The 16510-nt window shown below is 50.6% G+C and overlaps 3 protein-coding genes and 1 long non-coding RNA gene across 5 annotated transcripts; 1 reads left to right on the plus strand and 3 right to left on the minus strand.

Annotated features, from left to right (window-relative positions):
* Nucleotides 1–104: 104 nt before the first annotated feature.
* Nucleotides 105–11630, minus strand: psip1b (PC4 and SFRS1 interacting protein 1b). Its single transcript, XM_086197247.1, has 13 exons — nt 11537–11630; nt 9461–9591; nt 9324–9388; nt 9104–9239; nt 8767–9012; nt 6262–6501; nt 6138–6165; nt 4918–6059; nt 2717–2823; nt 1662–2637; nt 1297–1398; nt 906–1191; nt 105–806 (listed from the first exon to the last, which is right to left on the minus strand). Exons 2-13 carry the CDS (start codon nt 9542–9544, stop codon nt 787–789), a joined length of 3432 nt encoding a protein of 1143 aa, XP_086053373.1. The 5' UTR covers nt 9545–9591; nt 11537–11630; the 3' UTR covers nt 105–786.
* Nucleotides 2830–4911, minus strand: LOC147239040 (uncharacterized). The gene is made up of 2 exons (XM_086197251.1): nt 4330–4911; nt 2830–4204 (listed from the first exon to the last, which is right to left on the minus strand). The coding sequence occupies exon 2, from the start codon at nt 4178–4180 to the stop codon at nt 2867–2869; it is 1314 nt and encodes a 437-aa protein (XP_086053377.1). The 5' UTR covers nt 4181–4204; nt 4330–4911; the 3' UTR covers nt 2830–2866.
* On the minus strand, nt 9619–14916 carry wdr55 (WD repeat domain 55). Its single transcript, XM_086197253.1, has 5 exons — nt 14344–14916; nt 14162–14268; nt 12516–12785; nt 10419–12004; nt 9619–9707 (listed from the first exon to the last, which is right to left on the minus strand). The coding sequence occupies exons 1-4, from the start codon at nt 14857–14859 to the stop codon at nt 11686–11688; spliced, it is 1212 nt and encodes a 403-aa protein (XP_086053379.1). The 5' UTR covers nt 14860–14916; the 3' UTR covers nt 9619–9707; nt 10419–11685.
* On the plus strand, nt 14058–16311 carry LOC147239042 (uncharacterized). Of its 2 annotated transcripts, XR_015111787.1 has the most exons (4): nt 14058–15076; nt 15364–15674; nt 15759–15871; nt 15988–16311. It is a non-coding gene; the product is annotated as an uncharacterized LOC147239042 (long non-coding RNA). The 2 variants fall into 2 exon arrangements; XR_015111786.1 differs by having other exon boundaries at nt 15364–15871.
* The last annotated feature ends 199 nt before the right edge of the window (nt 16312–16510 follow it).

Raw genomic sequence — 16510 nt, forward strand, 5'->3', positions numbered from 1 at the left:
GCCCACCGCTGCTGTTTCCTCCCGCGGCGGGTTGATCACCGCGGACGAGCCTCCAATCACATCATCGACCAGGAACCGGAAACAAGATTCAGGACTCACAGGTGTTCACGTCATGGTTTTATTAGTTCACAACTACAGTCCGTCACTGCCAGGCTTCCTCGTCCTGGTCCTGGTCCTGGTCCAGGCTGTGGTACCAGCGCCAGCAGGACCAGCAGTAGCTCCATCATCACCATGTGGTGGAACCTGATCCCACCCTGGCTTCTGAGGCCCTCCTGTTCTAAATGGAGCGAAGCACCACATCACCACCACAGGTGACAGCAATAGGCAGCTCGCCATTGTCCCAGTGACATCACGCGCAGCACCGTGGTGCCAGGACTTCCTGTTAGCACCAAAGTCAGTTTCTAAACACCACTGAAGAAAAAACACAACAAAACAAAAAAACAGAAAAAACCCATCTAAAAATCTTAGCCTCCATGTTTGTTGCAGAGTCAGCAAGTTAGCCTGACATCATCGAGCCCAGCCCCATTGGTCCGACACATCAGACCGAGTTCACGCCGCGGCACAACGTATAAGTGAACAACGAAACCAAGATGGAGGCGTGAGCCACAAGCTCAAAGATAGCAGCCGCTTCAGCGTCTCACACCTGTGTGTGTGTGTGTGTGTGTGTGTTTTAATGCTTGTGTGAGAGGAAGTCTATATATGGAGGTGGTGGTGGTGGGGGTCAGGCAAAGCCCCGTCGACCCTCAGCAGAGTTGGTTCAGTCCAGGCCTGCCTGAAGTGGAGCCCTCAGGAAGAGTCCACTGGAGCTGCGGGGGGGACAAACATGTTAGAGGGGGCGCCCGCGGTTCGGGATGACGACTGACATTTGAACCCTTGATTATTTACAGGTATGAACCAGTAGCGACCTTTCTGCCCCGCCTCCTCTTCCTCTCCTCTCCTGTCCTCCATACTCTTCTCCTTCACCTGGCTCTTGCTTCCCTCCACTTTGGAAAGAAGCCCCGCCTTCCTGTGCCTCTCCCTGCATTGCTCCGCCCGTTGCGCCTCCTCCCTCTCCTTTTCCTCTAGAAGTGAACGCAAGAAGGTGGCGCTCACCACCTCCTCACCTTCACCCAACAGGAAGGCGTTTTTGAAGCGATTGTACAGCATGGAGGCCTTGTCCATGACGGCCTGGTTTTCCCGGTAGAAGCGCATCTGGCGAGACAACATCCAAAAACACACTGTCACCTTCTAATCTCTGGCGCCAAGACTCGGCCCGGCCAACTGACAACCCGTCTTCAGTTTGGGTGACGTACATACCTTTCGTAAGGTGGCGACGAGCTCGCTGTGTCTCTGTACGTGCTGGGACGTCACGTAGACCATACTGAGCTGATCCAGCGCCCGCAGACACTTACTGACGTCCTGATGGACACAAGGGGGAGGAGCTATGAGACTGGACAAGTACAACACACCCACAACCCAGTAAATTATCCAGACTCAGTTTATTGACTGACAGCTATCATGAATGATAACACGGTAACCCTGGTATAACCCAGTAACTGAGGTGTCTAACGCTGGGGATCAGTAACTGGATCCCACATTACTGATCCAGACTGCGGTGCGTGTGAGCTCGCCATCAGGTGAGGCTGCAGGGCGCCACTCCTGAGGGGAGCTGCCTGAGGTACCGGGCTCTGGGTCTTCAGGGAGATGCGAATGTCTCCGTGGATCCTGTGGAGGCTGGAGTCGGTCAGCGTCATGGTCCAGCTCTTCTTCTGCACCTCCACCCTCCCTCCATCCCACACATCGCCACTCGTCCTACTGCCTTCTTCTTCTGCGCTTGTTTTCTCCGCCGGCGTCGTCCCGGCTCTGCCCGGTGGCCACTGATCACCTCTCTCTCCATGGCTCAGCGCCGTCTCGGTCCAGGCTGTGCATCTCGACTGTGACTCTCTGCCGGTGTCTTTTGTTTCTTGCGTTGTGCCGTCTGCTCTTTCCCTCTTTTCGGGTTCAGTTTTTGTTGTGTCATCTTTCACAGTGTCTTCCTCGCCTTTGTCCCTCTTCACCGACCTCGTGTCCCTCCTGGTCTCCTTTGCGTCGCCGCCATCTTGTTTCGTCTGGTCTTGGCTGCTCTTCTGCTTCTCACGCCTAACCCTCTTGTCTTTCTTGTCAGCTGCTGCGTCTCTTTCAGGTTTCTTTTCTGTGTCCGAGCTTCTGTCTGTCTTCCTGTCTTTGGGTTTCGTCTCATCAGCGCCCGCCATCTTTGAGTCCAGCTCTCTGCTTGCTGCCTCCACCTCCTTCTTCTGCTCCTCCGCTGTCCTTCCTCCCATCATCGTCTTCACCTGAATTTTGGCTCCTTGTTCGGCTTTCACGATCTTGCCGATGATTTTTCTCTGGTCTTTCTTCTCTTCGTCCCTTTGTGGTGACGCTTCCTTGCTTCTCTTCAGCTCCTCCTTCTGTTCCTTCACCTTCGGCTCTGCTGAGGTTCTCTGTTTGTTTTTCCATCTCCTCTTCTTCTCCTCATCCTTCCTTGCCTTTTCTGTCACCTGGCTGTCTTCCTCCTCTTTCTTGGAGCTTGACGTCTCTGCGCTGATTTTCTTTTTGGTTGCTAGTTCTTTGGTGCCGCTCCTCTCCATCTTCTTCTTCTTCCCTCCATCTCTGGCGCTCCTGCAGGGGACAGGAAGTAAAGAGTCAACGGCACACCTGACCTGCCTTCTTTGACTGATGTCAGGTGTGTTTGTCTCACACGACGCTCTTCGTCACGTCCCACCTCTTCACGCCTCGCTGAGACTTGAGCAGCCCTCGCAGAGACTTCAACAAGCTCTCCCTCCTGGCAGCCAGGTGGCGCTGTCGCTGAGGAAACGCAACCGTCAGACCATACCATAAGGTGTGTGCGTCACAATGCTTGAGAAGAGTCAAGGGGGACATGGGGACATGGTGGGGACATGTAGGGGGTTGTGTAGGGAACGTGTAGGGGACATGTAGGGGGTTGTGTAGGGAACGTGTAGGGGACATGTAGGGGGTTGTGTAGGGGACATGTAGGGGGTTGTGTAGGGGACGTGTAGGGGACAGGTAGGGGGTTGTGTAGGGGACGTGTAGGGGACATGTAGGGGGTTGTGTAGGCGGTTGTGTAGGGGACGTGTCGGGGACGTGTAGGGGGTTGGGTAGGGAACGTGTCGGGACGTGTAGGGGGTTGTGTAGGGAACGTGTAGGGGACGTGTAGGGGGTTGTGTAGGGAACGTGTAGGGGACATGTCGGGGACGTGTAGGGGGTTGTGTAGGGGACATGTCGGGGACGTGTAGGGGGTTGGGTAGGGAACGTGTCGGGACCTGTAGGGGGTTGTGTAGGTAACGTGTAGGGGACATGTAGGGGGTTGGGTAGGGAACGTGTCGGGACGTGTAGGGGGTTGTGTAGGGAACGTGTAGGGGACATGTAGGGGGTTGTGTAGGGGACATGTAGGGGGTTGTGTAGGGGACATGTAGGGGGTTGTGTAGGGGACGTGTAGGGGACGTGTAGGGGGTTGTGTAGGGAATGTGTCGGGACGTGTAGGGGGTTGTGTAGGGGACATGTAGGGGATTGTGTAGGGGACGTGTAGGGGACATGTAGGGGGTTGGGTAGGGAACGTGTCGGGACGTGTAGGGGGTTGTGTAGGGAACGTGTAGGGGACATGTAGGGGGTTGTGTAGGGGACATGTAGGGGGTTGTGTAGGGGACATGTAGGGGGTTGTGTAGGGGACGTGTAGGGGACGTGTAGGGGGTTGTGTAGGGAATGTGTCGGGACGTGTAGGGGGTTGTGTAGGGGACATGTAGGGGATTGTGTAGGGGACGTGTAGGGGACATGTAGGGAACGTGTCGGGGATTGTGTAGGGGGACGTGTAGGGAACGTGTCGGGGACGTGTAGGGGACGTGTAGGGGGACGTGTAGGGAACGTGTCGGGGACGTGTAGGGGACGTGTAGGGAACGTGTAGGGAACGTGTCGGGACGTGTAGGGGGACGTGTCGGGGACGTGTAGGGGACGTGTAGGGGGTCGTGTAGGGAACGTGTCGGGGACGTGTAGGGGACGTGTAGGGGGACGTGTAGGGAACGTGTCGGGGACGTGTAGGGGGTCGTGTAGGGAACGTGCAGGTTGTCTGCAACGATGCTCTTGCAGCTTCAGTCAGCCGCTCCCGGCACACGGACATGGTCATGTTGTCAGCGCAGTCATAGTGCATACCTGTGGTTCAGTCCACACCGTCCTACATCAACAACAAAAGTTGTCACCATCATACACTTGGTAAAAGTACGATTGACAGCAGCCAAAAAAGCTATCACGAAGAAATGGGGAAAGCAAGACCCCCCTACAAAGGACCAGTGGACCCACCTTGTAGAGGACATTGACAAAAACGAAAAAATGGTCCATGGTCTACGGCTCCAGGAGGCTCAACCTAACAAAGCTGGAAGAGATGGACATCATCTGGGTTCCATCAGCGACCAACCACACCAGCTGACATCGTTTGAGAAGGTGGAACATGGACGAATGCTTCGATCGGGACTATTATTGATTGATTTATGTTGGTGGTTCTATGTTTTGATGGGTAGGTTACATCTATGCAAAGGAAAATATCTCAATAAAAATTAAAGTTTAAAAAAAAAAAGTTGTCACCATAAATCTTTCAGCCTGACCCTGGATCAGTTGGAACCCCTCCCAGAGCAGGGACCTGGGCTTCAAAATAAAAGCAGCAACACTTCATTTATGATGGTTCTGACAGAACCACTTATTGTGAAACATTCTAACAGGAAGTCTGAGCCGTGACCTCGGCTCCTCAAACCTGCGTATGCAGTACTTCACTCTTCCTTCTCCCCTGACGTGCCGACCACACCAGCACGCCAACACAGGAACCAGTGCGTGTTCTCCTCCCTCGTCATCTGATCAACAATGCTAACCATGTCTACACGATGAAGGTCTCACCTCCTCATCCTCCTGTTCTTCTCCCTCTTCTTTCTCGGCTCTCTCTCCATCTTCCTTCTTCTCTAACGTTTCTGTTTTCTTCTTCCTTTCCTTTTTTCTATTCCTCCTCACTCCTTCACTTTCTCCCTCTTCCTCTGTCTTCATTGCCTTCTTCTCACCTCCTTTGTCTTCTGGAACATTCTTCTGTGGCCTCCTCTTCTTCTTCTTCTCATCTTTTTTCATCTTCCGTGCTTTCTCAACACTCACCATCTTCGCTCCTTCGCTCTGTACCGGCGTCCCCTCTCCCTCCTCCTTCCTCTTCCTCCAGCATCTTTTCACCACTACTTCTGGATCGTCTTTCTTCTTCTGCGTGTCCTTCTCTCTCGTCCTCTTCCTTCCTTCACTCTCAGACCTGGTTTCTCTCCTCATCTCCGTCCCGTCGCCACCATCTTGTCCTGTCCCCTCCTGTGTTCTCCGAGTCCTCGCTCCCTCACTCTCTGATGAATGCCTCCCTCCAGTTTTCTGTTCTGTCTTCCTTTCTTCACCTCCAGACCTCGTTTCTCTCCTCACCTCCTCCCCATCACCACCATCTTGATTTTTCACCTTCTCATCACCTCCATCTTCTTTAGTCTCCTCTTTTTTGGGCCTCCTTGTATTCGCTCCCTCACTTGGCGTTAAGGTTGTCGCTCTTACTTTGTCCTCTGTCATCTCATCACTCGTTCCTTTCTCACCATCCTGTTCTTTTCTCTTCCCTCCTTCACTGTCAGACCTCATCTCTCCCCTCACTTCCTTCCCATCACCACCATCTTGTCTCATCTTCTTATCCTCGCCGTCTTGTCTCGTCTTCTCAGTCCTCCTCGTCTTCACTCCCTCTCTCTCTGATGACTTCTTCAAATCTGTTGTTTCCTCTGTGGTCTCTTCTGTCCTTCTCTCACTCTTGGACCTTGTTTTTCTCCTCCTTTCTCTCTCATTGCCACCATCTTGTTTGGTCTCCTCCCTCTCACTACTCCCCATCCTCATCTTCACTGCAGGACTCTCCGTTCTTGTCCCTTCTTCTACACCTTCATCCTGCGTTGTTTCCCACTCCCCCTCGTCTCTCTTCCTCTTCAGTCCTTGGCTCTCTGGTGTCTCTTCTTCCTCCTGCTTGTCTGCTTCCTCTCTGGCTGTTGGCAGAGTGAAATTAGTGCCTGCTTTAGTGAACTTTTAAGGAATGAACGCTCACCCTGAGGCGCCCAGCTTACCCGACGCCGTTGTCCTCTGCTGTGGCTGCTTGACGTCCATATAAAGCAAGAACAAAACATTGCGGTAAAAATCTCTTTCAACATTCATTCATGTTTTGCTTCCTCATCCAGACGTCCCTCTTACCTCGACCTGTCTCTCGGCAGAGGCGGGACTTTCCCTCCTCCTCCCTCCTGGTGACCCCCGCCTGGTAGCGCGGCTCCGGGTCGTAGCACTCAAGGCCTCCTCAGGTGTCACTTTCTCAACTGAAATGTTCTCTGCTGCTGCTCTGGAGGAAGATCTGGTGGTTTTCACTTCACGATCAGGTTGTGAAAGGGCGGGTCTGATGGTGCGGGAGCAAGTGGGTGTGGCTTTCTGAGCTGGTTGCTGAAGAAACGACAGAATCCAGGAGGAGGTGTTCAGACAAATCAAGTAATGCTAGCACTCAGCTACAGTAGAGTAATGTGTGCTAGGCTATCAGTCCCCAGTCATACTAGCACTCAGCTACAGTAGAGTAATGTGTGCTAGGCTATCAGTCCCCAGTAATACTAGCTCTCAGCTACAGTAGAGTAATGTGTGCTAGGCTATCAGTCCCCAGTCATACTAGCTCTCAGCTACAGTAGAGTAATGTGTGCTAGGCTATCAGTCCCCTGTAATACTAGCACTCAGCTACAGTAGAGTAATGTGTGCTAGGCTATCAGTCCCCAGTAATACTAGCTCTCAGCTACAGTAGAGTAATGTGTGCTAGGCTATCAGTCCCCAGTAATACTAGCATTTAGCTACAGTAGAGTAATGTGTGCTAGGCTATCAGTCCCCAGTAATACTAGCACTCAGCTACAGTAGAGTAATGTGTGCTAGGCTATCAGTCCCCAGTAATACTAGCTCTCAGCTACAGTAGAGTAATGTGTGCTAGGCTATCAGTCCCCAGTAATACTAGCATTTAGCTACAGTAGAGTAATGTGTGCTAGGCTATCAGTCCCCAGTAATACTAGCACTCAGCTACAGTAGAGTAATGTGTGCTAGGCTATCAGTCCCCTGTAATACTAGCACTCAGCTACAGTAGAGTAATGTGTGCTAGGCTATCAGTCCCCTGTAATACTAGCACTCAGCTACAGTAGAGTAATGTGTGCTAGGCTATCAGTCCCCAGTCATACTAGCTCTCAGCTACAGTAGAGTAATGTGTGCTGGGCTATCAGTCCCCAGTAATGCTAGCACTCAGCTACAGTAGAGTAATGTGTGCTGGGCTATCAGTCCCCAGTCATACTAGCACTCAGCTACAGTAGAGTAATGTGTGCTAGGCTATCAGTCCCCTGTAATACTAGCACTCAGCTACAGTAGAGTAATGTGTGCTAGGCTATCAGTCCCCTGTAATACTAGCACTCAGCTACAGTAGAGTAATGTGTGCTGGGCTATCAGTCCCCTGTAATACTAGCACTCAGCTACAGTAGAGTAATGTGTGCTAGGCTATCAGTCCCCTGGAATACTAGCACTCAGCTACAGTAGAGTAATGTGTGCTAGGCTATCAGTCCCCAGTCATACTAGCACTCAGCTACAGTAGAGTAATGTGTGCTAGGCTATCAGTCCCCAGTAATACTAGCACTCAGCTACAGTAGAGTAATGTGTGCTGGGCTATCAGTCCCCAGTAATACTAGCACTCAGCTACAGTAGAGTAATGTGTGCTAGGCTATCAGTCCCCTGTAATACTAGCTCTCAGCTACAGTAGAGTAATGTGTGCTAGGCTATCAGTCCCCAGTCATACTAGCTCTCAGCTACAGTAGAGTAATGTGTGCTAGGCTATCAGTCCCCAGTAATGCTAGCACTCAGCTACAGTAGAGTAATGTGTGCTAGGCTATCAGTCCCCAGTCATACTAGCACTCAGCTACAGTAGAGTAATGTGTGCTAGGCTATCAGTCCCCTGTAATACTAGCACTCAGCTACAGTAGAGTAATGTGTGCTAGGCTATCAGTCCCCAGTCATACTAGCTCTCAGCTACAGTAGAGTAATGTGTGCTAGGCTATCAGTCCCCAGTAATGCTAGCACTCAGCTACAGTAGAGTAATGTGTGCTAGGCTATCAGTCCCCAGTAATGCTAGCACTCAGCTACAGTAGAGTAATGTGTGCTAGGCTATCAGTCCCCAGTAATGCTAGCACTCAGCTACAGTAGAGTAATGTGTGCTAGGCTATCAGTCCCCTGTAATACTAGCACTCAGCTACAGTAGAGTAATGTGTGCTAGGCTATCAGTCCCCTGTAATACTAGCACTCAGCTACAGTAGAGTAATGTGTGCTAGGCTATCAGTCCCCAGTCATACTAGCTCTCAGCTACAGTAGAGTAATGTGTGCTAGGCTATCAGTCCCCAGTAATGCTAGCACTCAGCTACAGTAGAGTAATGTGTGCTAGGCTATCAGTCCCCAGTAATGCTAGCACTCAGCTACAGTAGAGTAATGTGTGCTAGGCTATCAGTCCCCAGTAATGCTAGCACTCAGCTACAGTAGAGTAATGTGTGCTAGGCTATCAGTCCCCGGTCATACTAGCTCTCAGCTACAGTAGAGTAACATTGTACTGTACAGTTGATTCTTCAATGGGATTTGGTAAACAATCAGTCTATCTTCATGAACACAAGACCGCCAACAGGGATCAGAGCGCTGTTTTACCTCGACCTGTCTCTCTGCACAGGCGCGACCTTCCTTGCCCCCCTCTCCTGGTGACCCCCCCCTGGCGGTGCGGCTCCGGGTTGTAGCGCTTGAGGCCTTTTCAGGCGTCACTTTTTCATCTGGAATGGTGCTGGGTTTAGCAGGCATAGCTTTGTTAACAGACGCTGGTTTAGCTTTGCCAGAAGGTGTCAGTTTAGCAGGTGTAGTTTTTGATGACGTCTCTGAGGTGGACATCTTGGCTGGTATCTAAGGAGACAGGTAGTTGAGGTCAAACAAAACACTGTTGACAACCTGACAACAGTTGAGGTTTGATGAATAAAGAAAGGGCGAGAGAGACCTTGAGTTTGCTGCCGACACCGGGCGTGTTCTGGATCTCCCACATGCCCTCTGAGAAGCCTTTGATGCGAACGCCACTGCCGTACTTCATCTTGTTCCCGACATAGGGGACGATGTTTTCCGGTGGGAGGAGACCTCTGAGCGAAGAGAACAGAGGGGAAACTGGTCAGTCAACTGAATGGGCATACGGGAAGTGATGTCACTGGAGGATGTGTTCATACATCTGATGGGTCCCGAAGAAGAAGACTGGAACTCGCTTCTTGAGTCCATCATCTGTCTTGCAGACCTGAGTGATACAACAGTATTATTGTGAAAGGTTCCCACCTGTGTGTGTGTGTGTGTGTGTGTGTGCACGTACTCTGGCGGGCCAATGAGGGAAGCCCTTCATCTTGGCGAACACCAGGTCTCCTGGTCTGAAGTGGTCGCCACTTTTCCCCGGCATCCTCCTGCATCAGAGCTTGATTATGCAGAGGAAATCAAACTAGCGACCTGAAGAGATCAGAGATTTTTGACCGTCATCACCTGACAGCTGATTCCTCAGAGTGCTACCACGTTGTCTGATGGGATGACAATGATACTACTTCCTGTCCACAGAGATGCAGTGCCTGTCCAAGCACACAAACAACAGAAGTAATGATGCTGAACGCCGGCCAACTAAACTCTGGAGGATCCTGACACAACTGCAGCTCTCCATGACCCCCCACATGCTAACGCCACGTGTGTGTGAGTCACATGGTTACCATGCATTCTGACTAGAGACCTGATCTGAAGACATCCTCAACTGGTTGAATGTTTGTGTCAGCGCAGCTCATCTGCCCGCCTCTAACCCCCTGGTCCAGTTACAGCTGGAGAGATCTGATAGATGAGCTTCATCAGGTTTCATCAGTCAGGCCTGGTGGTTCCTGAGCTCCATGTCAGGTCCTGCAGCACACATCTAAACCTCTGGACCTAAACCTTTTTCTTTGTTGACTCTTAGGTGGGTCAAAAGCTTCATTATTGCACGAAATTCAATGTTAACACGTATTTGCAGTTGTAACCGCAGTGACGTCACCGTGTCTCATTTAACAGTTCATGATGACACACACGTCACCCTTCTCAAACCAAACATCATCGAGAGCCGCATCTTTTCTACGAAGTGAAAACTCCGCGGTTTCGTTTTTAGCCGCGCGCTCCCTCATTGTTTGCTAATACCAGCGTGCTAGCATGAGTGCTAGCTCGCATGCTAAACGGCGCCAGCTGCTCCGGGCCGCGGGATGAACGTCCCGTCTCCGCGCTGGTGTCAGTCGTTCAGCCTCAGAGACAAAGAGCCTGCTTACCCACAAAACCGATGACTCGCGCCACAAACCGAGCTAATGTCGCACACGCCTGGTGGCTCCAGTACCCGGAAGTTTCTAGTTACTAAGCTACGGGTCACGTGTTGCTGCCCGTGTCATGTGACCAGCGTCTGTTCCCGCCAGCAGGTGCAGGTCAACTCATGTAATAATAGCTCGGTGTTTTCAGATGCTGTGGTACCTCGACCTCAGCCAACAGGTAAACTAACCACCAAAGGGTAGTAAAACAGTTCCATGCTAACAGAGAAATCGACAAATATTAAGAATGCATACATTTATAGAGGTTCTGTTGTACAGTGGAGGCAACCTCAGCAATGTAGGCCTGTATAAGTCAACACAGTATTCAGGCAGAAAAATGCTTGAAATATTCATCAACACATTGTTCTCATTTTCAAATATTACTCACAATTGTATGAAGTAGCTAATCGATGACAAATACCTCCAAACTGCATTCAGATTAGATGAAGCTGGTTCACACGAGAGACTCGAGCATATGTTCATATCAGTGTCCACTACCACTAATTACCCCTAACGTTAGTACGTTACGAGCTTCTAACGTTGCCTAGTTATGAGCACCTTGCGTTAGCTAGTTGCGAGCTCCTAACGTTAGCAAGTTATGAGCACCTTGCGTTAGCTAGTTGCGAGCTCCTAACGTTAGCAAGTTATGAGCACCTAACGTTAGCTAGTTGCGAGCGCCTAACGTTAGCTACTTATGAGCACCTTATGTTAGCTAGTTGCCAGCTCGAAAAAGACAAAACCCACAGAGGCCAAAGTAAGAAAACATTTAAACTTATAGTGGTTACCATTTCAAAATATCAAACTGAAAATGATAAATGCGGCTAGCAATGCTTTACCAAGTAATATAAAGATAAAAAAAATTATTGTTCACAGGAGTACATCTGACTGTGGCGTCAACATGGATAGTTCTAGCTAGCAAGCTACAAGCATCCCTCTGGACCAGCAGCCAGCCTGAAACTTGAGAACGTGTTCTCCAGGTTTCAGCACCCACGCCAACACGATGCGCTTCATCTCCATGTATTTACTGTCATATCTGTTTTTTGTTGTTGCTTCACCATGTTTGGATGTTCATGCTGGCGAGCTACCTTCCACACTTCAACCTCAACTTTCCCGAAACAGGTGATGAGATGAGATCAGCTCTTCGGACTCCACCTTGTCCTGACACCATGAGGCATTTTTCATCCAGAATATGGTGTCCAGAAACAACAGAACACAAAAGGAAGAACATCTAAGTTTAGTCACTGCCGCTGCCGCCTTCCTCCTCTTCCTCCTCCTTTGTGTTCTCTGTTTCATCAACAAGTCCAGAGAAGAAGTTGTTGTCTCCATGAGCCTTCTTGGAGAGAGACTTCATCCGCCCGTCCTTCTTCTTCCTCTTGCGGTACTCGTTGACGGTTGTGGCCGGTAAACTGGAAATGTCCCAGAACTTGATGAGCTGGTCGTGGGCACAGCTGACCAGGAAACGGGCATCCCAGGACCTGGCGAGCTCCTCAACGGGTTCGCCGACATGCTGTCCGATACAGCCGATGATGCGGTTGGGAAGGAGGTTGACAGCCCTGATGGACAACACGCACAACGATGTCAAGTCAATGAACCAGCTTGGAAAACAACCGATGGGAGAGAAGAAAGACCAGAGCGCCAGACGCTCACAGCGTCTCATGAGGACATGGACATGCAAAGTAACGGATTCAGAATCTGAGCAAGTAGCCGTTTCTTCTGTTAATAACAAGAGTGTAGATAACAACAGCTGCCATATTGACTGGAACCGGACGAAGTCGGTCACGCGGTCGTTACTCACGTAGGGCACTCGAATCCTCTGTGACCTCGGTTGCTAGGACCGAACAGGGAGTTTGTGAATAATGCAGACATTTGATTTATGATTGGTGGACAACCTGCTAAGAATTCAGGATGTTCACTTCAACACACTAAAGATCAAAGTGTAAATGGCAGGAAATACAAGCGTTGAAGCGCTAGCTAGGAGCTCAGTTGTCAAATTAGCCCTCAGAACTTTGCTCAGGCTCTTATTGGTTCTTCTCCTCGCAGTGAGGTCAGGATGGGCGATTCTACCTGATGTAGCCGTCCATGGAGGCCGTGCACAGGATGCTGTCTGTGACGGGGACGATGCAGTCCACCGACTCTGCCCTGATGGCGAAGCGATCGCTGGTGGCGCCGAAGCCATTCCAGTTGAAGATGTAGATGGTCCCTTCGCTGGAGCCGCAGACCACCTTCCTCCCTCGCTTCATCAGCGCCACCGATGTCAGATCGCCGCTCTGGTACTCTGAGAGCAGCTCAAAGCGCCGCCTCTTGATGTTGAAGACGCCCATGGTGCCATCGCCGCTGCGGCACACAGAGAGTAGAGTTTATGTATGTCGAGATGAAGTAACTGCATCGGCGGACGCGTCATGACTGGTCACAGCACCAGCGACTCATCACAGCTTTCTGAACATCTCTGGGCCAGTGACACGTCTGTACACGTGTGCTTCAGAGCTGGAGAAAAGGTCACATTTCACGAGGGCTGACGCACGAACAGACCGTCACCAGTTTCTGAGACAGCGAAGGCCCTCAAGGAGGCGAGTGAACTGGGAGGAGAATCAGAACCCAAACTCCTTCCAGGTCGAGAAGCTCGCCGCTCTCACACCAAATACTTCCTGGATGAACTTTGATCTCCGCAAAATTTCTTCTGGATGAATCATGAATGAGTCAAATCAACGAGTGACTCATTCAAACCCTTATTGTCATGTATTTATACCAAATAATTAAAGATCTTCCAACAGGAGAAAAAAAAGAATTTAAGGGTGTTTTGCTTTGAGTAAATGAGGATGAGGGATCCCAGTCCGGGCTCAAACCCGGCCGCAGCCGCAGCCGCAGCCGCAGCAGCAGCCGCCACCTCCTGGGCTCCTCCAGGGTGTTTGGCTCTACTGTCCCAGGTTCCGATGACAGACCTCTGTACCGTGACGCTGGCTCAGGCCACAGCAGTGGTGTTTCTGCGACCATGCTAGGGCTAACGGCTAACAGCTAATGTTGCCCAGACAGGACACATCTCTGCTGGGAGTTGAACGCTCCTGCTATCAAGTCCGGTCCAGAAGGGACCTGGGCTGCGAGCAGCTGATCCCTCAATCTGTCGTGACATTTTTTTTAGGAATTCCCGTCTGGTTTTGGAGGAAGACTGCTGACCTCAGAGAGGGAGAGATCAGTTGATGGGTGAGAGACATTAAGTCATTAATAATAGAGCCAGAACTACAAGCAGGACAGGGAAACCACAAGGATGCCGACCAAGACGATTGTTACAGCGTCACCCTAACAATCGCGTGAATAATGATGAAGGCAACGATGTCTGTGAGCTCCTCACACGACCAGACGTAGTCCTACCACGCCGCCATTCACACACTCCACAGAGGCATCTCCGAGATCTGTTTTCTGAGAGAATGTGGCCACGTGGTCCAGACACCTCTGAAGGCGGTTTAGTGACCAGATCTCAGGACGCCACCTGCTATTCACTCCCAATCGGGTCACTCACCACATGTGAACAGGGTCTGAGAGAACTGATACCGCCTTCCAAGTTGGCTTCCAGGCCAGCACCCGAACCTTTCAGGACTGCCCTGAGAACCAGTTCTAAGGGGTTCTAAAGTTCCTAGCTAGCTTGCGCGAGCAGGGTGGGATCATGTGACACAGATGAAACCAGCCCAATGCTCCCTGCCAGGTTCTGGGCTCACCTGGCAGTCAGAAGGATCCTCTTGGCCTGGTCCACCGTGATGTCAGCAATGTAGTCCTCGTGATGCTTCAGGTCCATGATGGCCGTCCCCCTTCTCATGTCCCACACCTTCAACCACACGCAGCAACAGTATTACTTCACTCACTTACTGTCCGCGAATAAGAAGCTACTTCCTGTCCGGACCTTCAGAGTGCCCACGTCATCTCCGGTCGCAAGGATGTTCTCATCCACCACCAGCAGACTGTTGATGGGGGCCCCGTGAGCCCCACGGATCCGGGACACCAGCTGGCCCCGCTCCACGTCCAGCAGGTGGACGGCCCTGTCCCGGGACACGCTGTACAGCATCAGCCCGTCCTCGGAGAAGCGGACCTGGCGGCAGGACTTCAGGTGGTGGCCGGACGACCACAGCTCCTGGTTCCCTCCCTCCGTGCACGAGTAGGAGAAGGCGTACACGTCCCCGTCCACGTCCCCGCAGACCAGAACGTCCCTGCTGGGGTGAAGGGCCACCGTGTTGGCAACCGCCTCCAGCCGGATGTCTTGCGGGGTGTCCCGGATCCTTGGTCCGGCGCCTTCACCCTGTTCCAAGTCCTCGTCCGGGTCTGGACCTGTCGACTCTGCAGGGTCTCCGGGTTCTAGAAATTCTCTTTGCTCGGTGTCCGAGGCAGATGTGGGTCCAGCGTGTCCTGACGAGGCTGCCATGTTGTCTTCGTCGTCTTCCTCTTGTTCTTCTTATCGAGGTTGGCAATCAACTTTCGCTGCGTTGGCGCCACCGTCCGGATTGGAGTGTGGACCGGAGCACAGCTCGTAAGCACTGTCGATCTCCAGACCTGAGCTGGTCCAGAGAGCCTGAGCTGCTGCTGGCAGGCCTGCCGCCGTCACGGGACTTGTTTCTCTCATGGATGCAGAAACTAAACAGGTGTGGTACAATCAAACACATCCATGCAACATACCAGGGTAAGAGAAGCCTCCACAGAGAGAGAGGGGAGAAAAGGGAGAGAGGAAATAGACGGGGGGGGGGGTAAGAGAGCTGGGGGGGTTCACGTTCCGCTCCTCTACTGACCTGCAGAGTTCTTTTTGAAACAGAGAAGTTGGGTCTGGTCCTCATGAGCCTGGTTCCATGGATGAGGAGTGTGCTGGCAGCAGCATCCTGGCGTGTTCCTTCAACGTTCTACCGTATCAAACATGTTCTCTGTTAACTTACAGAAGTCTGGGGAACCTGAAGTTCTGCTCCTCACGGTTCCCCCCTGTGGAACCACAGATGTGCTCTGACCAGTCCTCAGTCCTGGTTTTGGATCCTGGTTGGATGAAGGAGTTTGGGCCATTCCTCATCTGATGGGTGAACCTGGTCTCTTCCTAACTCATGAGAACTTCTGTGTTAAATCCGAGCTTCAGTGCTCAACTAGAGAGAACAGTAAAGGAGTTCAAGACGTTCCAGCTCCTTAAGAACAACGACTCAAGAACTGGTGGTGCATTTAAGTGTGTCAGAAAAGAGAGCGCTCTGTGGGAGGAGTCAGGTGAGGTCGTAGACGATTCTCTAACCAGTTCATCGGGAGGGTTTTAACGCAACAACACTGTCCCTATGTCTTTGGTGGTTACAGCGCTGAGGAGGCGAGACAGGAAGTGATGTTTACCTCATCGACCCATGAGGTTGCTTTTCAAATATCAGTGACGTTCATCTGTCGAAGCACTTCCTACATACGATACTCACGCTGTGAGTATCCAGACAAATTAGGCTCCGCCCTTTGACCTGGACGTCTGTTAAAGTGGGCGTACGTTGGACTTCCTGGTGAACGATTTGATTGTGGATGTGAAACATTTTATTCACAGGTGCAAACACCTGGAGGGGGAGCCCCCCATCAACGGGTGGAGGAGTGAACACAAGCTGTCCTACACTCCTGTCACATGACCACCAGTGACACCCAGAGACAGTTTCTGCAATGGACCTGTTGCTCCTCTAGAGGGAGACCTCACAGTTATTATTCTTATTCTTGTTCTTATTATATCATTCTTATTATTATTATTATTATTATTATTATTATTATTATTGTTATTATATGATAATTATTATTGTTATCATTATTATCGTTATTATCATTGTTGTTGTTATTTTATTAATATATTATCGTTATTATATTATTATCATTGTTATTGTTATTGTATCATTATTATTGTTATTATATAGTAATTATTATTGTTATCATTATTATCGTTATCATTGTTGATATTTTTATTAATATATTATCGTTATTATATTATTATCATTGTTGTTGTTATTTTATTAATATATTATCGTTATTATATTATTATCATTGTTATTGTTATTATATCATTATTATTATTATTATCGTCA

This window comes from Aulostomus chinensis, chromosome 24, assembly GCF_037954235.1.
Source record: "Aulostomus chinensis isolate RoL2024-O1b breed Wild chromosome 24, RoL_Achi_v1.0, whole genome shotgun sequence".
NCBI classification, from domain to species: Eukaryota; Metazoa; Chordata; class Actinopteri; order Syngnathiformes; family Aulostomidae; genus Aulostomus; species Aulostomus chinensis.